This window comes from Artemia franciscana, chromosome 17 (assembly GCF_032884065.1).
Source record: "Artemia franciscana chromosome 17, ASM3288406v1, whole genome shotgun sequence".
NCBI classification, from domain to species: Eukaryota; Metazoa; Arthropoda; class Branchiopoda; order Anostraca; family Artemiidae; genus Artemia; species Artemia franciscana.
The window spans coordinates 9,354,173-9,380,289 of NC_088879.1; the positions used below are offsets into that span (position 1 = coordinate 9,354,173).

Sequence of the window (26,117 nt, forward strand, 5' to 3'; positions counted from 1 at the left end):
TCTAGGGCTATAATACGAGAAAGGATGAGATGGCTAGAAAACGTTCTATAGATGAAGGATGACAGATTACCAAAAATTGTCTTTGTCGGCCAACCGTCTAGCTCCAAACGAAAATTAGGTTGCCCCGAATGAGGTGAGAGAGTAACGTAAGGAAAGATTGAAGGTTAGTCCTTCACTTACTTTCATATCACTAGAACATGCTGATATTTTTGTCCATTGTCCATCTTTTGAAAAACAATATCACACTACTCAAAATACAGATAGTTTTCAATGAAACGAAAATGACTGGAGTATTAGTTCAATTTTTACTCGTTTTAAGATTTATTTATTCATTTGCGTCAGTATCCATTACCTTTATATTTGATATGGTCATTTATTTATTTTCTGTTCGTTTTTGGTTTTATTTATTCTTTACTTGTAATTTCTGGTCATTTTGAGCTTAAATCATCACAGAACTTTATTTCTGTTGGAATATGGCTCTTTATATAGTTTAACGTGAAAGATATCAGGAAAGATAAAGAATCTTCTAAAAACTCTCAGAAATGGTTGGATGAAGAGAGTTTCCTATTAGTTGAAGCCTGGAATGACAGAAAATTGGGAGACAGACAAGGCCGTGTATTCTGGGGAAGAGGCTCAGAGTTTGACCCCCCCCCCCCAAAAAAAAAAAAAGAATTGTCCAAATCATAAGAACGTATAACAACAAAACGCATATAATCAAATCTGTGAAGCTTTTTCAAGTTTAATGTGGTTTAATTTTAGGCTAATATAGACTGCTATCTGTCAACCAGTTTTCCTGAAGACATTTAATTTAGACAGACTCTTACGATTGTACCTCCCTGTGTAAGTAGTTGTTGAATTGTCAGCTGTTAAATAGGATCTAATCAGGTAACAATCCACTTTTCTTCCATACATTTAAGTCTTGAGGGATCTCAAGGTTTAGATATTATTTTTTTGTAAATTGGCATTTTTATTTGTTACCTGTGCCAATTATGGAGCCTCATAATTTAAATAGTTAGAGGTAAACGACAAAATAATGAGTTGCGTCCTCAAAAATTGCACCGCTCCCCCATATGACTTTATGTTTTAAAACTTGCAGGGAGGAGTGGAGGTAGCTTGTCAACGAATAAATATATTTTTCCGCCATATAAACATAAAATAACTATCATACCATCTAAACTACTGTACTGACCATCCTCGAGGATTGATCTTCTGAGCAGCAAGTAATTTTATAGGTGGTCTGTGTATACGACAACAGATACTATCATGCCATCTAAATTAACTTATTGATTTTCCTAAGCCCCACAATCTGCTATCCACAGTTTGAGAATTTGTAAATTTTAGTACTGCCCCGACTTGGAACCCACTCGGGGATTAAAACAGTATGAATATTAAAGAGTAGCGAAAATTTGGTTCAGAAATGGGGCAGATTACAGCGCGCGGAAAGGGAAGCTACTAATACGTCAGAGCAATAGGTGTACCACAATCCCATCTTATTGCACAAAAAAACTGTCATTGCGCGGGCGCGAAGGTGGAGTCACGAAGAAAGGCGAGCAGCTGACGTGCCCCAAAAATCTTTGATGGAGAGTATAGGAATTTTCGCTACTGTTTAATATTTATATCCTGAGCACTGAAGACCCAAAACTGACAAAGTGGTGGAACATTTCGGTCAGTATTACATAATCGTTCGTGCTCTCACGATGAATCATGAAAATGAAGAAGCAAAACAAATCCATTAAATTTGAAAACGCTTTTCGTCCATAGAAATTCAAAAATTAACGATCTATTGATTCCAAAAGGTAACTGGTCCTTCAAAGGTGTTAGCCTTAAGTTGTGTAGTATCAAGTATTTATAACTTATGTTCTATTGATTTTTAACAAACATTTAAGTTTTTTGATTTGGCCTCTGCTACTATCACAAACTGAATAAGTAGGACTTTTCACTAAAAAGTGAGTTCCCGATTTTTCTTAATATTTTAAGATATGTATACACTTCAACTTAGATTTAATACTCACTGTCCTAGGTACTATTAACATTTATTTTTTTTAGAAAAGAATTATCTCAATTAATGTAGATGGTGATATTAATGGAGATCTAGATGGTGATATTTATGTAGATGGTGAAATTGTATACCTGGTTTTTCTCCATATTTTAATATATACGTACGTTTCAACTTAACCGTTTCAAACAATCGGATTTACTTTTCACTGTCCTAGGTACTTTAAACATTTATTCGTTTTTCAAAATAAGTATCAAAATTTATATGGATGGTGATATTGATGTAAAGGTAGATGTTGATAATTATGTAGATGATGAAACCTGATTCCTTTTTTTTTAATATTTAAAAATATATGTACGTTTCAGCTTGATCCATTCAAATAATCAGGTTTAATTTTCACTGGCCTAGGTACTTTGAGTATTTACTTTTTATTAACAAAATAATTATCTTAATTTATGTAGATGGTGAAATTTGATTCCTGTTTTTTTTTTAATATTTAAAATATATTTACGTTTCAGCTTAACTCATTCAAATCATCAAGTCTAATTTCCACTGGGCTAGGTACTTTGAGTATTTATTTGTTATTAACAAAATAATTATCTTAATTTATGTAGATGGTGAAATTTGATTCCTTTTTTTTAATATTTTAAAATATATGTAGGTTTCAGCTTAACCCATTCAAATAATTAAATTTAATTTTCACTGGCCTAGGTACTTTGCGTATTTATTTGTTATTAAAAAAATAATTATCTTAATTTATGTAGAAGGAAAAATTTGATTCCTGTTCTTTTTTCAATATTTAGATGTATATTCAAGTTTCAGATTAACCCATTTAAACGATCAGATTAAATGTTCATTGTTCTAGGTACATGAGCATTTATTTGTTTTGGAAAATAATGACTTCAATTTACGTAGATGGCGACAAATAGTTTGCAACAGCAATTCTTCTAACTTTTATTCGTTTACTAGTTGTATGTTCCTGAGTAAGGGGCAAAGCGATATTGTTTTTTTTTTGTTTTTCTTGTGCGATTTTGATTTTAAATGCTGATTCAAAAATTTGTTTGTCAACGTCTTTTTTTCTTTTGTTTATTACTTTGTGAATCTTAGCTTGTGTGGGTTTCGTATTGAACCAAACACATAAATAAATATATGTTTGTTCCAAGCCCTTGTTAAGTTTATTGTTAACAAAATTCCGAATAACTGTCTTACCCGGGGCTACTGCACAATCTGGACATATCTGAAGTGCTGTATCGCCAATAAGTCTATAAATTTCTTCTTCTTCTCCATATGGTGAAATAGGCATGGGCGGAATATATTTTCTAACTCGAATTTCAACCCGTTCATCCCCAATTGCTTTCTTGTCATGAGCTAAAACATCCTCTAGCGTCTGAGCTGGGTGAACTCTGTGGTTCACAATTGCTTTCGCAGAACCAGGAATAACATTGTTCTAAAACCATAATAATAACGATAATAAAGGGGTTCCATTAAAACGAAAATAAGTTCAACGAGCTGGCTATCTGAAAAATAATAATTCAATACTTTCCTGCTGTGAGATATCTATATACAAAATCTAGTTGGTGCGTGTGAGTGTGCGTGTACAACCAATATAAGCCAAACTATAAGCTATCAAACTATACAAGAATTCTTGTGCAATAAAAATGGAACCATCAAAAGGAAGTTACGTATGAAAATATAATATATATACATATATTTATATATATATATATATATATATATATATATATATATATATACTAGCTGTTGGGGTGGCGCTTCGCGCCACCCCAACACCTAGTTGGTGGGGGCGCTTCGCGCCCCCCCCAAGCCCCCCCGCGCGCGTAAGTCGTTACGCGCCATATTAGTTACGCGCCATTGTAGTTGTGTCCCTATGTCCCACCTGTGAATATAGATATATATATATATATATATATATATATATATATATATATATATATATGTTTTTTATATATATATATATATATATATATATATATATGTGTTTTTAACTACGTAAAACTTGCGAATATACAACATTCTTTGCTGTCCCATTGTCTGTGCATATAAAAAGATTGTCAGGTTTACCGACTCTTGAACATGCAACATATAATGGTCCATGGGAAAACAATCCGTATTCAGATCTATACCTCATGATTCTAATGATTGCTCTTGAGCTTTGTTGATGGTGATTGCTAATCGACCATTCCCTGAGTCGCCATCGTCATTTATATATCCCCCTGTGCACCCCGGCGTCCCCTTTGTAGTTATGTCCCTGTGTCCCGGTCGTCATTTATATTCCCTGTGTCCCGGTCGTCATTTGTATCCCGGTGTCCCGGTCTGTATATACATTCGTTTTTTAGTTTTGTTTTTCTCCTTTATTTTTTTCCTTTTTTCTTTTTTTTCTTTTTTAGTTTATTTAGATTTTTAGATTTTTTAGTTTTTTTATTAGTTTTTAGTTTTTTTGTAGTTTTTACCATTTTTTTAGTTTTTTTAGTTTTTTTTTTTTACTTATGTCCTGGTCGTCATTTATACTCCCTGTGTCCCGGTCGTCATTTGTGTCTCGGTGCTTTGTTGATTGCTAATTTATATTATATTTATATTTATATTTTTTATATTTATTAATATTTTTTTAGTTTTCTTTTTCTCTTATTTTTCAGTTTTTTCCTTTTTTTTAGTTTTTTCTTTTTTAGTTTTTAGTTTTTTTTTGTTTTTTACCTTTTTTTAGTTTTTTTAGTTTTTTTAGTTTTTTAGCTTTTTTAGTTTTTTTATTAGATTTTAGTTTTTTTTTAGTTTTGCCTTTTTTTAGTTTTTTCAGTTTTTTTAGTTTTTAGTTTTTTACCTTTTTTTAGTTTTTTTTTAGTTTTTTAGCTTTTTTAGTTTTTTTTCTTTTTAGTTTTTTTTGTAGTTTTTACCTTTTTTAGTTTTTTTCTTCTTTTGTATTAGTGTGAAATAATTCAGACGTCATATGCGGACAAACACGACGTCACTCGACAGACAGACAGACAGACATAACCCACAAACAACTTATTTTTATATATATTTATTCATATTTTTTTAGTTTTCTTTTTCTCTTTTATTTTTCAGTTTTTTCCTTTTTTTTAGTTTTTTTCTTTTTTAGTTTTTAGTTTTTTTTAGTTTTTTACCTTTTTTTAGTTTTTTTTTTAGTTTTTTTAGTTTTTTAGCTTTTTTAGTTTTTTTATTAGTTTTTATTTTTTTTGTAGTTTTTGCCTTTTTTTATTTTTTTCAGTTTTTTTTTAGTTATTAGATTTTTACCTTTTTTTAGTTTTTTTTAGTTTTTTAGCTTTTTTAGTTTTTTTTTCTTTTTAGTTTTTTTTGTAGTTTTTACCTTTTTTAGTTTTTTTCTTCTTTTGTATTAGTGTGAAATAATTCAGACGTCATATGCGAACAAACATGACGTCACCTGATCCATCCACAGATCCACACACAGACAACTTATTTTTATATATATAGATTATACATAAGAAAAAAAACACCCAGAAGCGTAACAACATGGAAACAATCGTGGGAGAACTACCCCCGAGTCAGAAATTAAATGATAGCATTTTCTATTTCCATTTTATGTACAATGTTTATTGTCTTTTTGTTTCCCAGGGAGCGCCAATACCCTTCTACTGGCGTCCCTATACAACAGATCTGTTCGATAAATCTGCCTCTAAAACCGTGAAAATGATAACCCTGTAATTTTTTTTCAACCCTCATCCTCCTAGTAAACATTCGACAGGTACTTTTTCTAAAAGAACGAATACCTATGTTGAAGCATTGTTTTACAAATACTGAGCATAAATATGAAATACAGGAGTCAAAAGAGGGTGTAGTAGCCTTCCTTCAGATTTAAGAAAGCTTTAGGTCAAATAGCTCCTAGTACTACACAATAAGTAACGAGTAGGCCATGTCAAAGGAAACCGAAAATTTAAAAAGTGTCGATTACAGCATATGCAGCAAAAAATCTGTTATTCATGCTGATTCTAAATATACAAAATTTAATAACCTTAACAATGTTATAATCTTATGTTAACAGCTATAAGAGTTTGAATGTTTTTTTAGTTTTAGAGATAGAGAATTAAGTTCACTCCGAAAAGATAGGATCTTGATGGAAACTATACAATTAAAGTCAACATATATGAGAGACCTAAAGGCCCTATGAGCACACTGTGACATTTTTCAATTTCTATTAATATGACTATAATGGAAATATATTTATAGTGCCGGGAGTCCGGTGGTTTCGCCACTGGGCCTTGTCACACGGCAGGCTTCTATATGTGGATTCTCGTTGTCGTGTGTCTTCTAACCACAGACAATTTAAGCCTTTTCTTGATGTCATGACGTCACCACAGGTTCGATACAGCCACCCTGTGAAAAATACGAATTATTTCTTAAAGCCTTTTCTTGATGTCATGACGTCACCACAGGTTCGATACAGCCACCCTGTGAAAAATAAGAATTATTTCTTAAAGCCTTTTCTTGATGTCATGACGTCACCACAGGTTCGATATAGCCACCCTGTGAAAAATACGAATTATTTCTTAAAGCCTTTTCTTGATGTCATGACGTCACCACAGAGTCCTGACCTATTTTGATCGTTTTTGTGCATCCATCGCTGTTCTTTGCTTTCCAACCGTAGATTTCATTGTCCATTTTTGTTCTTCTTTACCTCAGAAAATTTTTTTGTCACGCCTTTTGCTTACCAGCTTAGATTCATACATCTTCTCATGTAATTTCCAAAGACGTTATAGATAATAAATAGATCTTTTCCAGTTTCCAAACAGAGATAATCGTTAAAAATTTCGTGTACAATTCAGTGTGACTCCTGCTGTCGTTTGTTCCATGCCTTTTTCTTTAGCTGTTGCGATTCTCACTTTCTAACCACATATATTGATCATTTATTTCACTAATCAGCCCCTTAAACGTTTTAAATGACCTTAAATTAGAATTAGTGCTTTCGTAAACTTACGTTTTTTTTTTGTTATTGGACCTTTAACTTTAGGCTTGGATTGTCTTTTATCATTATAAAAATATAACGCCGAACCTTTATTTTTCAACAGAAGCTGATGCAGTATCAGGTTTTTTGCTAACATCTATATAAACCCTAATGTCGTTATTTATAGCTATTTGATCGCTTGGAGCTTTTATAAAATGTTGAACTTCGACTTCACCTTTTCATCTTCACCTATTCCTAGCCTTAGTGGCTTAGTCTTCCTAGCATTAATTTTCAAACCTATGCCAGAGCCCTGAACTTAAAACCTCTAAAAGTTCATTCATCTTGCTCACACTTTCATCAAGGATGCTTAAATCATCAGCATAATCTAAGTCCAGGAGAGTTTTCCCTCCCCATTTGATTCCGTGGTCTCCCATTTCCTTTCCTGTGCTCCTTAAGACGAAGTCCATCAAAATGATCCATACAAAGGGGGATAGAACGCAGCCCTGTTTAACTCCTGATTTACCACAGAACCAGCTACAAACATCATTTCCTACCTTAACCGCAGCAGTGTTATTTTCGTACATAACACTAATCACTTTAATGTATTGTCTGATATCCGATATAAGGATAAGACCTTTGCTAAATATCTTCTATCAACAGAATCGAACGCTTGCTCATAATCTATAAAACTGAGGATCAAATGTGTTTGACAACTCAGGCACTTCTTAATTATTAACTTAAGAATGAAAATTTGGTCGACACATCCTCTACCTTTTCTAAAACTGTAGTGTCCTTTTCTTAAACTTTGTCTACAGCATCTCTCAGTGTAAAAAGTATCATATATTACTAAGTAGTTTGCTACCTAGAGAGACCAGACTAATGCCCCGATAATTACCACACTCACTATTGTCACCTTTCCTATAAAGTGGTTTAATTAAGGTTTTCCTAAACTCACTAGGTGTGTTCCCCTTTAAAAAAAAATATTTATAATCTACTTTTAACCTCAGAGGCACCATATTTAAGAAATTTATTTACCTTACCATCAGCACCCGAAGCCTTATTATTTTTTAATCTTTTTATTACTGTCGCTAATTCTTCCTCACAAAGCAAATTTTCCTTCACATCTAAGGTATCACAAACTTTTTCATTTTCCTCTATATGTTTTCCTGCAAGTCTATCTCGGCTTAGCACATTCTCAAAATGTGTTAATCTCTCTTTAACTCTTTCTTTGTCACTAATTGTGACTCGTTCCTATCTTTAGCTGGGACAAGTCCGGATTGCCTACTCCCTTTGAATTTATCAACATACCAGTACAATATTTTACTATTATACCGTCTAGCTATATCTTCTAGATCCCCGCCAATTTCATCCATGGCCATTATGAACATTTACAAACTTTTAATAAACGAAATAAAGCAATAAACAATAAATATTGATAAATAATAATAATAAAATTGTTATAAACATTTTATTATCTGAGTAGCTTACAATCTATCTATTTTCCAATCCCTCCCCATCTCTTATTTCTGTAGACTATATAGCCTTAGCATATGGACAAAAGTTCAGTAATTTTGTTGGTTTCAGATATTTTGTAACTGTTTTTCAATAACAGTTGGCACATAATGGCAAATAACACCAAAATTAACACTAAGGAAGAGCTGGTACACAGTCAAGTGGCTAAATTTATAATTTATTTATAATTTTTACTATTATTTATTTATTATAAAATATATTCTTATAGATTACAGAAGGGGCACCACATTCTCCATATTAGCTTTCGAATAACAACATTGGGTATGTCACTGACTTTTGCATTGGATTTTGGCTTATAGCATCTTCTGAACACTACCAGTATAAGGTAAGCCCTAACATAAATTTACATAACTTACAAGCTTAGCATAAGATTATACATAATCACTTCTTATTATAAAGCTCGGTAAAGAGAGAAGATGAGAGGCATGGAGAGGTCATGAGAGGAGGAAGAGGGGGAATTACGGAGAGGGGGATAAAAGAATAAACTGTTCAGCCACAAAACACATATACCATCCCCACAGATGCCATCACTGGGTGATAGCATCACACAGATGCCATGCGTACCTTATAGCCACTTTGGAAAATTGTGATGGCCGTTGCTGTCCTGTGGAACGAATCCGTAACTGGCTTTTGACTAAGCACACGCACAAAAAGTGGCTGAAACAGCCACAGGTTCGCGAACAAATAGCGGTAGAAAGGGTCAGCCTAAAATAAGAATCAACTCTATTAAAGTTGCATTTTATTGAAATTAATTAATAAATTTGAATGATTAAAAATCAATTTTTGCAATTTTCATAGGCACCCGTTGTAAGTGACAATATATTCGCAAATATATTGTTACATACATTATAGTGCAGCATTGCCAACGCTTTGAGATAAATTGCACCGGATTCCTGGCCGAATTGTACCAAACATACTTTATAGCAAAATTAAGGCATTATACGCCAGTTTCCATTTCACAAACTAATAGAATACACGGAAAGACAAGCGATCTTTCTTTTTTCAAAAGAAAGAGGTTTATAACCATAAACCTCTACTTTCTCATCTTCCTACTTTCTCAGAAGCCGATTTTGGCGCTGTTTTTTTGTGTGATGAATAGTTTGTAACTCTCAAAGATTTTTTTGTGTCAAATCGACGAAAATCCCTGTTTTGCTGAAATCTGTAAGAGGTGACTTGAGAATGTACCCAATTGTATCCAAAGTTATATGAAATGTGGGATTGCACCATGAAATGTCCGAATGTACCACATTGTACTAGGACCTCTAAATTGCAACAACAATGTTACAAGAGTACCACGTTGGCAACGCTGTTGTGGCGTTGACAACTATTTTGTATATGCGTTTGATTTGACATTTTTAAGAGATTTTTTTCTTAACTTCAACCAACAGCTTCAAATAATGCATATGGACAAGAATAACGCATGTTATGCTCAGTTTTAAGCTAAAATTTTGAATTGTAGTTAATTAATCGAATTTTAGCTAACTAATCTAAAATTTTAGCTGGAAAGTTTAATTTAGCTAAAATCAAAATTTAGCTAAAAAAAAGTTTAACCTAAAACGTTTGCTAACTAATCTAATTAAAAACAAAATCAAATTTTCCAGCTTTTAATAGAATGAGAATCAGTATCGAGATAAATTAGTGTCAGGAACTTGCATGACTATGAATTAATTACAAAAACTTAGTCTGCTAGACGGAACAAATAAAGCAAGATAATTTTGTAGAACGCTATAGATCAGGTTGGATGGAAAAACATTTGTCAGTATATCAGGCTTTCTATTCTCTACAAACTTATAAAATTTAATTACAGAACACAATTCTACAGGACTAATTAAAAATAAAAGGATATCGAAATTCATTTCATTTGGCCGAAAGTTGAATCATTTAATCCGGTCACACCAACTTTGTTGTTTTTTTTTCTTAGTTGTTTTGTTGTCAGTCACAACAATTTATTTTATAAATTATTCAAGATAAATAAAAAGGAGACAATTTAAAATCTTTTATAATCTTTTTAGCACTGCATTGCACGAGAAAGAACAGAGTTCTAAAGCTTTCAGAAACAAGACGCTTAGCAGAAATTCATATTGTCTGACCTGGCCACGACAGCTTTGATAATTGTTGTTATTTTGTTCTATTGTTGCTTACAAAAATAAAATTTAATGAAAAAAATTATTTTATAAAATCAATAAAAAAGAAATAAATGAAATTCCTATATAATTTTGTATGATTTATTTGCAATAACGAGATAATCAAAGAAAAATAATTTAAAAATTATCGAAAATAAAACCTTGGGCATAAAATAAAATTGCATGATCTAGTTGCAAAAATTTTGTTGTTGTGTTTGTTTCCAGACACGACAATAAAATTTAATCCAACGAATTATTCTATAATATTAATAGAAAACAAACAAAACTCCAGTGTAATCTAGTTAAAACGGTATTGCAATGACGAAACAATTAAAACGAAAGATATTTGACAAAAGATTATTATAAGACCTTGTGCAGGAAGTCAAATTATCTGACCTGGTTACAACAATTTTGTTGCTGTGTTTTGTTGTGGGTTGTTAAACAACTATAAAAACCCAGTTACAGAAAATTATTCTATAAGATTGGCAAAAAAAACTCCTGTATAATTTTTTAATCCTGCGAATGAGGAGACAAGTTATAGAAAGGAAGTGCAAAATTATTGATCATATGGCCTTCGGGAGAAAGTCAAATTGTCTTATATAGTCACGACAATTTTGTACATTTAAACCTATTTTTAGAGTTTCTGATTATGTGAGGGTTCTAGGACTCACTTATCACAAGCGATCTTTATTTATTTGTATTAATTATTTAAACATTAAAAATTTTAATTATTGAAATTTCGTAAATATTAAATTCAAATAAATTAAATATTGTTACATAAATTTACACTAATTTAATATAAGATAAAATATAAAATGTATATTATTAAATATGCAATTTTTTTTATAAAAATCTAGTTAATTAATTTCAGCCTAGAATGGCAGATTCTACCAAATGTACTCCCTAAGTTACTTGTAATGTTTCAAAGGAGCTAACATTGTAATCCGTTCTGTATTTATTGTAATGCAAATTGCCTAAGATTTATTGTTACCTGTTTCTGCTGAACAAAAATAAAAACAAATGATTAATACTGTTACTAATATTAATCGCTCAGTAGGCTACAGCACCAAGCCTCAGCACCAAGCACCAGGCCAAAAATATAGCACATCTCCACCTCATCAAGCTATTCAAAGCTTCGCTCTTTACTCCTACCAAGAATTTCTAATTTCCTTTAAATCCCTCCTTACAACCTCTTCCCATCTCTTTTTTTTGGGGACAAAAGGAAGTAAAAGAAAAGGACAAAAGGAAAGCACAGAATATTTTCTTCTCTTTTTAACAGTTCAGGATCAAATAGCACAGGTTTTTGGAAGAAAATTGCCGAATTGGTCATCCAATACTGCATTAGCTGATTGACTTCACTTGATCTCTTGGACAAGAAGTATTTTAGCCTGGTTAAATGAATTTTTGAGAAATAGGCTCAGGTTTGAATGCTTCCAGGGAGCCACTAAAGGGAGGAGGGAGAAATTTTATAACATTCATATTTCTTTTTAAGCTTGTATTTCATTGAAAAGTCAGAAGAAAACAAAATCCTTTCCATTACTTTTCATTATGATCTAGAAGGATCGCAAAATAGAATTATCTTTTGGGATTTGGAATCATTCATCCATGTTCAGAAACATGGGTAAAATATAGGCCCAAAATAAACTAAAAATTATGGCAGTTATGGAGGTTGTAACAAGGAGGTTAAACAGTTGAGGAGGTTGTAACTAGGAGGAACTTGTAACAAATCATCCTGCGTTTTCCAAAGTGCCCGCATTTCAGAGCTACACTTGACTATTGTCATCAATCTAGCCTTCAATATTTTAATCTTGGTTCACTTATCTTCCTATTCCTCAAAACTTTTACTGACAAAGAAAAAAAGATTCTCGACCTTGGCTATTCGAATTTTTACATCTTCCCTGCATCGGCTGTCCTTGTTTTTTTTTTTTTTTTTTTTTTTTCACAATAAATTCGAATACCTTATTTCAACAATCAAGTCAAATAGAATAAATTATATAGTTAATATATTACGAAATATTTTCTATGTACTATATCCTGCTTTACTGTCATTTTTTCTTTATTTTGTTATTTACCTTTTTATTTGATTTTATTCACTTTCATAAATAATTTCCTATTTCTTTTTGAGTAGTCCGCGCTTAAGATCATTTAGAGATTTACATATTTTGCAAAGACTCGACATATTTTTTGATTGTAGCTCAAAATCCAAATATTTATTTTTTTCTCATGATTTATTTTTAGCCCCATAAAAGGTGAAGGATTCCTTACCTTCCTTTCAGTGGTATAGAAACATCTAACTATGCATTAAGAGTTAGATTAAATATAAACAAAAGAAAAAGATGGCGGTACAATGGTGGCGATCCCAAATGCAGAAGGGGGGAAGGTCATGACCACCCTACAGTGGTTGAAACAAACAAAAAGAATTTATTAAAATAAAATTTTAATAACAAACTCATGCACCCCCCCCCCCCCCCCCCCTCAGAAAACTAAAACGATATTCACGAGTATTAGTAGTAGCCAATCAAACGATAAGAGTGCAGCCTTACATAAGAATGCAACCCCACAAAAAAAAATGCTTCTCCCCCCCCTCCAATAAGATGAAACGTTATCTACAATCACTGCTAATGGTCAAACAAATAAAAAGGTGCAGCCTTACATAGGGAGCTATAGATGAAAACATGTCATATTCTGGCCCTTTTCCAAACATGGACGGATGTCTATTTGCTTCCAAGTTTGCAACACCTTTTGCTAATACCCCCAAGGCTGATTCAAGCGGGGGGATACTGGAGTGTCCCGGGGGCATAGCTGTGGATAGTTCAAGTTCAAGCCATCCTTTTTCTGAAATTCCGATCCTAGAATTAAAAATAATTTTTATAATTCAACAACAGACAGATAAAGTTATCAGTATCAGTACAGTGTAAGAAAAGACTTATTCATAATGATTAAATCATCATATATATACTGATAATAATCCCTAAAATGGCTTCCTGGCCTGTAAAGGAGAGAAAAGACATGTTAGTTATTTAAGCTTTAATACAGACAGAGAAAAAAGAGGTTAAAAAGATTGTAACACAAATCAGAAAAAAATGGACTCCAACTAATCCAACAGACACAAAAAATGACAAAGATTATTACTATATTGGATACTATAATGGTTACGATAACTACTATATAAGGTTAAAGGTGACTATTAAAAATGGTATTGCTATATTAGTTCATATTATGAGTTAAATATACGATTTATTAACCATCAACGAAACCCATTGGGCTGTCTGTTGTCATATCCTTCTCTTGATTCTTAAAATCCCTGTTCCCTACCATCAAAAATGTACAAAACCTCGTCTTCGGTGGGCGAGTTAAATATTGCTAAATACATTCTTTTTGAATATTCAGTCTATTACTTTTCATCCCACACAGAAAATAGATAATTTTGAAATGCAATTTTTATAGATTCTATAGATTCAAAAGCTTAAAATTTGCAGATTCTGATACCAATTGATATTTTTCACAGCAAAAGTCAATTAGAATAAACAACTCTTTTAAGTTTATTTGAGGGAGTACTCCTAAAATTTATCCTAAATAGAAATAAGAAAAATTAAGTTTTGAAAAGCTAAATATGGTGGTTAAAAATCCGGATAATTTTAATTAAAGAAAACTATAGAAGATAAATCAAAAGAAGATAAATTTGAAAATGAAATAGCGAGATTTCAGGAGTTTTTGAGTTCTTCTGCGGTTGTAATTGGCCCGAAGAGAATGAAAACTGATAAGAGTTGGCCAATCTATCATGGAAAGATAGAAATTGAAAACGTCTATCGCCATAAATAATATAGCGTCTGAAACTTCACGGAAAAAGAAGAGAATTTCAAAAAAATAGAATAACTGACATAATTCTTCTCTAATTTTATAGAATTAAAGCTAAAGTTTCTTTATAAGTTGCAATTTAATCTATTCTTTTGCCTTCTTTGATTTTTCCCTACAGTTTAAAGTACCACCAAAAGACCACCAAACGCTATATGGCATGGAGATTTTTCTTTTCCACACTAGTGCCAGCCTCTTATAAGTGCCACATATGGTTTATACTATCAAATATAATTAATAAAAGCAAATTAGTGTGTCCCATACAGGTTTCCCCAATTAGAATTTTGATAATATGTTTATTCTACGAAAAGCGCTAATTTAATTTCCAGGAAAACTACTGATAATACAACGCTTCAAAAGTACTTACATAGCAACAGGATACGAGGTAACACCAGTTACAAGGTCTTTGAGATAATAAAATCCTTCGTCCAAAACAAAGTCAAGGTCAACGTTTCGTTGCAACAGTGTCTGACCAATAACATGAGCTCCTTGCTGACCAGTAAGCTAAAACAGATGAAACCATTTATTGCTCAATATTGAACAAACAATTGATTAAGTGAATATTGATAATTATTTATTGGTTATTTGATAGATTAATTAAGAAATTAATTAGTTAATTGATTGATTGATGAAATAATTAATTGATAATATTAACTGACTAATTAATTTTTAATAGATTCTATATATCTTGTAAAAGATCTTGCTTTCAACTAGTTCCCTTATGCTGTGGCCATTTACTGATTCTTATGAACAGAAAACATGGATCCCCCCCTTCCGCCAAGCAAAATCCCCCCCTAGCAGATTTCCGCCAGATTTTGATCCTCCAACTTTAAAAATCAGTTGGCTTGAAAGTTTATAATCCTTGTTAAATTCCAAACTAATACCAGCCCGTAGAATACAAAATAACTTCATCCTTGTGTTACAACTGGCACCAGTTCCCCATTTTGGAGCGACCTCAAGATTTTCATTCTCAGAGACTTCCTATTAGACAAAGCCGTATCGAAGGGGGATCAGGGGTTGACCCTCCCACCTAGGAATTTTGTCCCGCTCGTAAGAAAGTAACCTTGATGCAGATAAACAAAAATTATTGCGTTTTTTAAAGTTTTTTTGAACCCTTCCCCCCAAACAAAATCCTGGATACGCCCTTGCCACCAAATGTTACATCAGCTAAAATTATTCTTTAAAAGCTTAAAGTTGTAAAGGAATTAAAATGCAAACTTTTTCGCCTAAAGAACACATCTTAGGCTCTACTGACATCCAAATACCACGATTTTTTTTAAGACTTTTTTTTTAATTCTAAGATAATAGAATTTTTAGAGTATAATGATATTTTCGTCAGTATGGTCGTGTCGAACCGTGAATACAAATGAGCAAAACGAATTAGCTAAATTTGACATTAAGGAACGACATTAAAACTTAAAACGAACAGAAATTATTCCGTATATGAAAGGGGCTGTCCCCTCCTCAACGCCCCGCTCTTGACGCTGAAGTTTGATTCTTTCTCAAAACTCAACTTTATAAAACAATAAAAAACTTTAGCGTAAAGAGCGGGGCGTTGAGGAGGGGACAGCCGCTTTCATATACGGAATAAGAATTATTTATTTTTCTACTATAATTTTCTAATTTATTCCGTATATTAAAGGGGCTGTCCTGAAAGGGGCTGAACGTTTTTGAATTAATAAAGGTTTTGAATTTGGCTAACCGTACATGAATAATTAAAACAAAGTTTGCATATTAATTTGTTTTAGGTTGTTTAAGAAGGACTCCTAAATCACAAAGGCTATTTAATTAAAATAATAGGGTCTTTTAAAACTTAAAAAAGGAACTTTAGCGTAAAAGTGAGCTTCTGAAAAGAGGCAACCCATCTCATAAACGTGGTATTTTCTGTTTATTTTTAAGTTTTCATGTTGCTTCTTACTTTCAGTTGAAAATTTGTTTTTTCTTTGTATTTAGTTTCTAATTATTTTTTTTTAATGTCCGGAAATCCAGCTCCCCTCCATGGAAAATTCCCTTCCCCCATGAGAAATTTCTCCATGGAAAGATTCTTCCACGTAACTTAAATTAGCTATATTCGCGGAACTACTTTTGTAAGGCATAGTCAAATGACTGAAAAGAATGGAAGAAAAGATCTTTCAAAGATATACGTAATAATTTATGTCCATTTGAAGTTTTAATGTTATTCCTTACTTTCAATTGGGAAAGTGTTTTTTTATTATTTAATGACAACCACAAGCCGAACACATACACGTACACGTGGTTTATTATCACATAAAAATCATAATTATGAAACTGCTTAAGGTACAATTAAATACTAAGATTGGCCAGAAATCAGCACAAATAAATTATTGCTTTTATCGGCCATTATTTTACAAATGCGAACTTTACCGTAAAGAGCGAGGTATGGACGAGGGGAAGAACCTCTTCATATGTTCACCTCCTCGTCAATACATCGCTCTTTACGCTAAAGTTTGAATTTTGTTCCAGTTCTTTAAGAATGACCCCTGAATCTCAAAGGCCGTTTATTTAATAAATAGCTCTTTTGAAATTATTAAAAATAATTTAGCATAAAAAGCAAGGTATCGAGGAGGGGACAAACTCCATCATATAGGCAATGATTTCTGTTCGTTTTAAGTTTTAATGTTACTCCTTGCTTTCAACTGAAAAAGCTTGTTTTTTTTATTTAATTTCTGAACGTTTTTAATTAATGAAAGTTATGATTTTGGCTAACCGTAAACGAATAATTTAACAAAATTACATATTAATTTTATTTTTTTATTGCCTAAATGGCTTTCTCAAAGTTTTGATCGGACGATTTGGAGAAAAAACGGGAGGAAAGAGGACCTAGTTGCCCTCCAATTTTTTGGTTACTTAAAAAGGCCACTAGAACTTTTAGTTTTATTTATGAACGTTTTTATTAGTAATAATATACGTAACTTACAAATTAACTTAAGGAACTAACTTCTATATTCTTACATTTTTATTACGTATATGAGAGGGTTCACTCCCTCGTCAATGCCTCGCTTTTTAAACTGAAGTTCGAATTTTGTTCCAATTCTTTAAGACTGACCCTAGATCACAATGGCCGTTTAATTAGAATAAACAGCTCTTTTGAAATTACCAAAAATAGTTTAGGGTAAGGAGCGAGTTATTCAGGAGGGGACGAACCCTCTCATATACGTAATAATTTCTGTTCGTTTTAAGTTTTAATGTTGCTCCTTACTTTCAGTTGAAAAAATTTGTTTTTTTTTTAAATTTAAATTCTCATTGTTTTTTTAGATAATGGAAATTCTCTTCCTTCATGAAAAATTCCACCATCGAAAGATCCTCTCAGGTAACCCTCTCCCCCCCCCCAGAAAAATACCCCTCAAAAATGTCACTATGCTTCCTAATAACTAATACTATAAGTAAACAATGGGCAAAGGTCATAACTTGTAGCCTTCCCCGGGGCTGTGGGGGAGTTAGTCATCCTCAAAGACATAGTTATTAGATTTTTCAACTATGCTGAACAAAATGGTTATCTCAAAATTTTAAGCCAGTGACTTTAGGAAAAAATTAGCGTGGCAGGGGGCCTAGTTGCCCTCCAATTTTTTTGGTCACTTAAAAAATCCACTAGAACTTTTGATTTCCGTTAGAATGAGCCCTCTCGTGACATTTTAGGACCACTGGATCGATACGATCACCCCTGAAAAAAAAAAAACCCAGATAAACACGTATCCGTGATCTTTCTTCTGGCAAATAAAATATAAAATTCAATATTTTTGCAGATAGGAGCTTGAAACTACTACAGTAGGGTTTTCTGATATGCGGCATTTGATGGTATGACCTTTATTATGATTCTATGACTTTTAGGGGTGTTCCCCCATTTTTCGAAAGTAAGGCAAATTTTCTCAGGCTCGTTAATTTTGATGGGTAAGACTAAACTTGATGAAACTCATATATCTAAAATCATCATAAAAATCTAATTCTTTTGACTTATATATTGGTATCAAAATTCTATCTTTTTGAGATTCAGTTACTATTGAGCCGGGTCGCTCCTTAGTTCGTTACCACGAACTGTTTGATATGCAAAAACCTTACTCTTTACATTCTGATTACAATTGAGACAAACAAGATCGTAAAAACTGTACTATAGTAACCCGTAAAGCTTTTTAGAAAGAAATTTTTTTAGAAAGAAAATTTTTAGAAAGAAAACTTTCTAAAAATTTGAAGCATCAAAAGTAGCAGCTAAACTCATTATCTCAAGGAATGAATCTACACGGTGTGTCTAAGACCTACTCTTTACTATGTGATCACTATTTCTTACCGACAAGATAGTTAAAATTGTGCCATAATAACCTAAAAATTTGTGCACATAAAATTTCCTATATATTTAGAGTATATAGAGCAGTAGCCAACTGCTGCTCTAGCGGTACTAGTGCGGTGGAACTGGAACGGTACTGGTACTGCTAAAATGGGCATATTTATAACAATTACTATTGTGACTGCCAGGGTAGTTCAAATTAAGCTTTTATAACTTGCAAAATTGATCCATATAAATTTCTGAGCCAACACCCTTCTGGAGACGACAGCCGGGAGGACAGAAGAAAAATCTTTGGCAAAAATTCAAAGAAGAACTTGAGCAACGGGGGGCTTCCGGAGGCATGGTCGGAGATGGGACAAGCACTGGCAGAAGATGGCCGAAGAAGCTAGGGTCAACAAAGTAATTGTAAAATCCGATGGTGCCGGGCAGGGCAGTTCTTTTTCTGGTCCCCACCAAAAGTAAGTAAGTAAGTATATAGAGCTACGACCAACTTACATTATCATATGAAGTGAATCTACAGAGTATGGCATAGGGTCACTCTTTACTGTTTGATCATTATTATGATTTTCAAAATTGTGAAAAGTTTGCTATAATAACTTAGAAAACTAAATCACTTAAAATTTGACATAAATTTAGAGCAAAAAAAATAGTAAACAAATTATTATCAGAAGAAGTGAGTTTTCTAAATAGAGAAACAAAAGAAACCATATAGAGCTCATAAGGCGTTAGCAAATAGAAATTTAAAGATAGGTGAGCAGCGCTAGCATGGTTGGGCCACCAATCTAAAACCCAATATGCCAAGCACGATTCAATCAGCTGTTATCTTCCAGCTCAGTTAATTAAATAGCTCAAAATCTTTAAAATATTTAGGAAGTTTCGAACTAATACATAAGAATTCAATATTTATTTAATAAATCGGGTGGTGTTTCAAATATAATATTTGAAAGTGGTGTGTCATATATTTTATTCTTATTGGCTGTACGGGCGATTGTAACCTTTCGTTTTGTTTTGATTTTTTTTTTCGTCAGGTGTGAGGAGTCCCGTGTCGCCTGACCTGAGCTGATTTACGATGGTAATTAGCACTTGCTGTTTTTTGCTTTTTTAATGTTCATTTAGTTTTATTCCTCTTTCCCCATTTCTTGTGCCATAGGGCCCACTACGGGGGGGGGGCATATCTAATCTCGTATTTTTTGTTGCTATAGATACATAGTTAATTAATGAAGTTGAAGCTTATCAATGGTTTAACCAGTGAATGAATTTAGCTAGGTGCATCACTTGAAATAGACTTAGAAACTTATTAGCGGGAAGGAAAAGATTATCCAGCTCTATTTGCAAACATTTCAAAATTTAGCATTTTTCACAAATTAATATTCAGAATGAATAATGTTCATTTTTCCTAATCTACTACTACTACTAACAACTCACTGCAGCACCAAGCCGCCTTATGCCAAAACAGTTAAGCACGCTCCTCTTCAATCCCAATCTATTCAAAGCCTCCCTCTTTACACCCTCTCAGGAAGTTCCTATTTCATTTAAATTTGTCCTTATGACATCCTCCCAACCGCGGACGAGCTGCGTTCCGTTTAGTCCTAGACGGTTTGCCGAAAAGGACAATCTTTGGTAATCTGTGATCTTTCATCTGCAGAACACGCCTTAGCCATCTCTGAATTTCTCTCATAGGATCTATCTCAGTTCTCCCCTAGGACGGATGGATGACAGACTGTCTATCAACAACCGAAATGACATCAAATTTAAATTCTGAAAAATGCTTATGCCAGCTTTGCCTCTCACTCAGTATCTGTCTTGACATTTTCTCCAATTAGCCACGGCTTGATGGAAACTTTAATTTAATTAAAAAATCAATCCAAGCAAATCCTCTAACTAAAAACATGCTAATGGCAAAATTTCGCTCGTTATATAGGCATTGCTTCGATGACTATCATAGCCTAGTATTAATAATTTAAACAAAACAAAAGTATACAAGCCTACCTCTTCATCGTGGCCAAAGGCAATGTAAAATGTTCTCTGTGGCTCAAACCCTTCCCGTAGAAGATATTCAAGGGCCTCCAATATCCCCTGCAAATATTCAGGTTGGATGGGATTAGAAAGACTTGCAAAAAGACATAGATACAAATACACTTACAGAATTCAATCTTATTTCCTCTTTGAAAAAGTTTTGAAGTAACCAGGCAACAAGTTAATATTAAAACTGTAAACAAGTATATTAGGATCTAAGGCACTTTTTGATCCGATCAAATAAAATTAAAAAAAAAAATCAATAAAACTGTCAAGCACCGCATAACGTTTTGTCTGCTATATATAAACACAGTGTACAAGATGCCTATCCTAATGTTACAATCACCTTGAAGATGTATTTAACTATGGCTGCATCAGTTGCTTCTAATGAAAAAAATCTTAAGCAAATGAAACTTAATTAAATACTATCTTAGAAACAAGAAGGCCAAGCAAAGACGGCCGAAACGGACAAGCTTGATTATAATCCATATAGAACATAAAATGGCTTCGAAGCTTTTATATGAAGACATTATAAAGGAATTTGTTTTTGAGAAAAGCAGGTTAAGTAAAGTTTAAATGTTCAGGATAAGAATGATTGTATTTAATTTAAATTGTAGTAAAATGTCATCAGCGTTGATAAGTGAAATATTAAGAATTTTTTTAACCTTATTGCACAGACACAATTAGGATTTAAAAATGTATATAATAGTAAAATGAATAAATAAATATACGATAAATAAACATATTCTTCAAAGTAAAATAACCCTAATTTGATATCTATAATAGGTTCGTTGACCAGAGAGCACCAAATGCCATTCTTGCGCTGGGCGTTGACAGGTCTAGGTCCGTCTTTGCATTCTTATTTTGATATAATTATTCATTGTAGTGTCTGGTTGAAGAAGAAGAAGTTTATTATCAATACAATACAATACAAAATACAATTCAAAATGGAATTACAATACACTTATTCTCCCTCGAAAGGCTCCATAGCCAGGGATACAAGGGGGGTAAGGATTTGTCTTAGGTTATATCCAGTGACGGTTCTTGACATGGGCGGGGTGGGGGTTAGCTGTTCTTCTAGTTTTTTTTGACATCCGACATTATGTTTCTTTTTTTAATTTTTTTTTACATTCCTGTGGTACACCTCCCCCCTCCCTTTATTGTGAGGCTTAAGACCGCTAATGGTTATATCTAATCATCCACAGCATTTTACGTATTTTTTTTTGTGATTTATGTAATCATTCATTGTAATTCCTGTCTTTTGGGGGGGGGGTTATTTTAATCCTTCATAGTAATTCCTGTGCTTAAGATTAAATTTAGCGTGAATTTATTTCTGCTGGTTTTGCTTTTAACATGGGTCTTAACATGGATCTAAGAGTGAAAAAATTCACTCTTAAAGCGATGAAAACACGCTGCGCAACAAGGGAAAAGATGAAATAAAGAAAAAACTTTACAACTAAAAAGTTTTTTTTAGCCTTAGTTGTACAAAAAGTTAACTTTCAAAAAGCACTGGACGCACCTTTACATTGTGAAGCTGAAATTGGCAACCAGAAATTCGTCGCCAACTAGTTTCATAGGGTGTGGCTATAGATGCCTCAGGTGTTTGTGATGAAACACCTTTACATATAGTCCAGTAAAACTAAGAAAACGGGGACCATACCTCGGCATTTAAGCAACAGAAATATTTTGGCTTCAAAATATTCAAAAAATGTGCTTAGCAACTTAACCAAAATTGGTTGGTTTTGCGTTACTCTGGTGTTCCCTTTTTGGTGACATTGTAGGATAATTATACATGCATTGCTTTTGTAATATAGCGACACGCCTTCTTTTTTTACTATCTCTATTAGCCGCAAGCCTGGTTTCGCGTTGCGAACATGACGTCATTTATAGATTTTTATCTTTTATTACAGTTTTATGGCACTTGGTATTACCCAAGTGACATGTAGCAATCGCAAATTCTGTCGGTCCCGGTTTTGCTACTTTAGGCACTTCCAGGTAAGCTAGGCCGATGAAATTTGGCAGGAGTATCAGTGACCGGACCAGATTAAATCAGAAACAGTCTTTTTCTCGATTTGACCATCTGGGGGGGGGGGAGTGGGGGGGCCCGTTAATTCGGAAAAAATAGCAAAATTGAAGTATTTTTAACTTACGAACGGTTGATCAGATCTTAATGAAATTTGAGGTTTGGAAGGATATCGTGTCTCAGAGCTATTATTTCAAATCCCCACCGGATCTGGTGACATTGGGGGGGGGGAGTTCGGAGGGGGAAACCAAAAATCTTGGAAAACACTTAGAGTGGAGGGATCGGGATGAAAATTGGTGGGAAAAATAAGCACAAGTCCTATATACATGATTGACATAACTGGAACGGATCTGCTCTCTTTGGGGTAGTTGGGGGGGGGGGGGGGTTAATTCTGAAAATTTTAGAAAAAATGAGGTATCTTTAACTTCCGAACGGGTGATCGGATCTCAATGAAATTTGATATTTAGAAGGCTATCGTGTCCCAGAGCTCTTATTTTAAATCCCGACCGGATCTGGTAGCATTGGGGGGAGTTTGGGGCGGGGGAACCTAAAATCATGGAAAACGCTAATTCTGAAAAATTAGAAAAAAAAAATGACGTATTTTTAACTTACGAAGGAGTGATCGGATCTTCATGAAACTTCATATTTAGAAGAACCTCGTAACTCAGATCTCTTACTTTAAATCTCAACCGGATCCAGCGTCATTGGGTGGGGGGAAGTTTGGGGGGACCGGAAATCTTAGAAAATACTTAAAGCGGAGAGATCAGGATGAAACTGGATGAGAAGAATAAAAACCTGTCGGAGATACGTGACTGACATAACCGGACCGGATCTGCTCTCTTTTGTGAAGTTGGGGGGGGGGGGGCGGTAATTTTGAAAAACGAGGTATTTGTAACTTACGAAAGGGTGACCAGATCTTAATGAAATTTGATATTTAGAAGGATCTTGTGCTCTAAAGCTCTAATTTTAAATCCTGACCAGATCCTGTCGCCTTGAGGGGAGTTGGAGGGGGAAACCGGAATTCTTTGAAAACGTGAAAATTTGGGTATTTTTATCTTACGAATAGATGATCGGATCTTAATGAAATTTGACATTTAGAAGGAATTCATGTCTCAGAGCTCTTATTTCAAATCCCGACCAGATCTTTTGATATTGGCGGGAGTTGGAGGGGGAAATCTTGGAAAACACTTCGAGTGAAGGAATCGGGATGAAGCTTGGTGGATAGAATAGCAAATGTCCTTGATACGTGATTGACATAACCGTACTAGATTCACTCTCTTTGGGGGAATTGGGGGAGGGGTTCAGTGATTTGGCGACTTTGGTGCTTCTGGACGTGCTAGGACGATGAAAATCGGTAGGCGTGTCAGGGAGCTGCACAAATTGACTTGATAAAGTCGTTTTCCCAGATTCAACCATCTGGGGGGGGGGCTAAAGGGAGAGAAAAATTAGAAAAAATTAGGCATTTATAACTTACGAGTGGGTGATCGAATCTTAATGAATTTTGATATTTAGAGTGACATCGTGACTCAGAGCTCTTATTTTAAATCCTGACCGGCATTAAGCATCTGATTTTCCTTTTAAATCAATCTATTGATTCTCAGAATTTTGTTAGAGCTCACATCATATGAGTTTTTGGCTCTTAGCTCTTCTTGCCTCGTCACAAGTGCCATATGAACTCTTAGCTCTTGTTTTCCTTTTTACATTTATTTTTTTTGACGTCATATTTTAGTTTTTTTTTCTTTTTTAGTTTTTTCTTTTTTAGATTTTCCTTTTTTAGTTTTTTTTTCTTTTTTGTTTTTTTTCTTTTTTAATTTTTCTTTTTTTTACTTTCTTTTTAATTCTTTTAAGTTATTTTAGTTTTTTTATATATTGACGTCATACTTAGTGACAGACAGACAGTGTAACGATATATATATATATACTAGCTGTTGGGGTGGCGCTTCGCGCCACCCCAACACCTAGTTGGTGGGGCGCTTCGCGCCCCCCAAGCCCCCCCGCGCGCGTAAGTCGTTACGCGCCATATTAGTTACGTGCCATTGTAGTTGTGTCCCTGTGTCCCACCTGTGAATAGAGATAGATATAAATATATGTTTTTAACTACGTAAAACATGCGAATATACAACATTCTTCGAGGTCCCATTGTCTGTGCATATAAATAGATTGTCAGGTTTACTGACTCTTGAACATGCAACATATAATTGTCCATGGGAAAAACAATTCGTATTCAGATCTATACCTCATTATTCTAATGATGTGTCCCTGTGTCCCGGTCGTCATTTGTGTCCCGGTTTCCCAGTTTGTAATTTCTCTTTGAGTGACCCGGTCGTCATTTATATTCCCTGTGTCCCGGTGTCCCGGTCGTCATTTGTGTCCCGGTGTCCCGGTCTGTAATTTCTATTCGAACATTCCCTGTGTCCCGGTCGTCATTTATATATCCCGCCTGTGCCCCCGTTGTAGTTGTGTCCCTGTGTCCCTGTCGTCATTTATATTCCCTGTGTCCCGGTCGTGATTTGTGTCCGGGTGTCCCAGTCTGTAAATTCTCTTTGAGGTTCCCGGTCGTCACTTATATTCCCTCTGTCTCGGTCGTGCGCTTCGCGCCCCCCAAGCCCCCCCGCGCGCGTAAGTCGTTACGCGCCATATTAGTTACGTGCCATTGTAGTTGTGTCGCTGTGTCCCACCTGTGAATAGAGATAGATATAAATATATGTTTTTAACTACGTAAAACATGCGAATATACAAAATTCTTCGCTGTCCCATTGTCTGTGCATATAAATAGATTGTCAGGTTTACTGACTCTTGAACATGCAACATATAATTGTCCATGGGAAAAACAATTCGTATTCAGATCTATACCTCATTATTCTAATGATATGTCCCTGTGTCCCGGTCGTCATTTGTGTCCCGGTGTCCCAGTTTGTAATTTCTCTTTGAGTGTCCCGGTCGTCATTTATATTCCCTGTGTCCCGGTGTCCCGGTCGTCATTTGTGTCCCGGTCTGTAATTTCTATTCGAACATTCCCTGTGTCCCGGTCGTCATTTATATATCCCGCCTGTGCCCCCGGCGTCCCCGTTGTAGTTGTGTCCCTGTGTCCCGGTCGTCATTTATATTCCCTGTGTCCCGGTCGTGATTTGTGTCCGGGTGTCTCAGTCTGTAATTTCTCTTTGAGGTTCCCGGTCGTCACTTATATTCCCTCTGTCTCGGTCGTCATTTGTGTCCCGGTCTGTAATTTCTCTTTGAGTGTTTTTTCTTTTTAGTTTTTTACCTTTTTTCTTTTTTTAGTTTTCTTTTTCTTCTTTATTTTTCAGCGTCACTATGAAGTACATATCGACGAACCC

General features: G+C 34.0%; 1 protein-coding gene across 1 annotated transcript in view; it reads right to left on the bottom strand.

The window, feature by feature from the left end:
* LOC136037801 (N-fatty-acyl-amino acid synthase/hydrolase PM20D1.2-like) overlaps positions 1–26,117 on the bottom strand; it is a 55,550-nt gene that overhangs the window by 4,359 nt on the left and 25,074 nt on the right. Inside the window, exons 4-8 of the mRNA XM_065720634.1 lie at positions 20,733–20,819; positions 14,811–14,947; positions 13,242–13,437; positions 9,030–9,170; positions 3,206–3,443 (exon numbers count right to left, since the gene is read on the bottom strand). Coding sequence (XP_065576706.1) covers positions 3,206–3,443; positions 9,030–9,170; positions 13,242–13,437; positions 14,811–14,947; positions 20,733–20,819 — 799 coding nt within the window. The remainder of the gene's footprint in view (positions 1–3,205; positions 3,444–9,029; positions 9,171–13,241; positions 13,438–14,810; positions 14,948–20,732; positions 20,820–26,117) is intronic.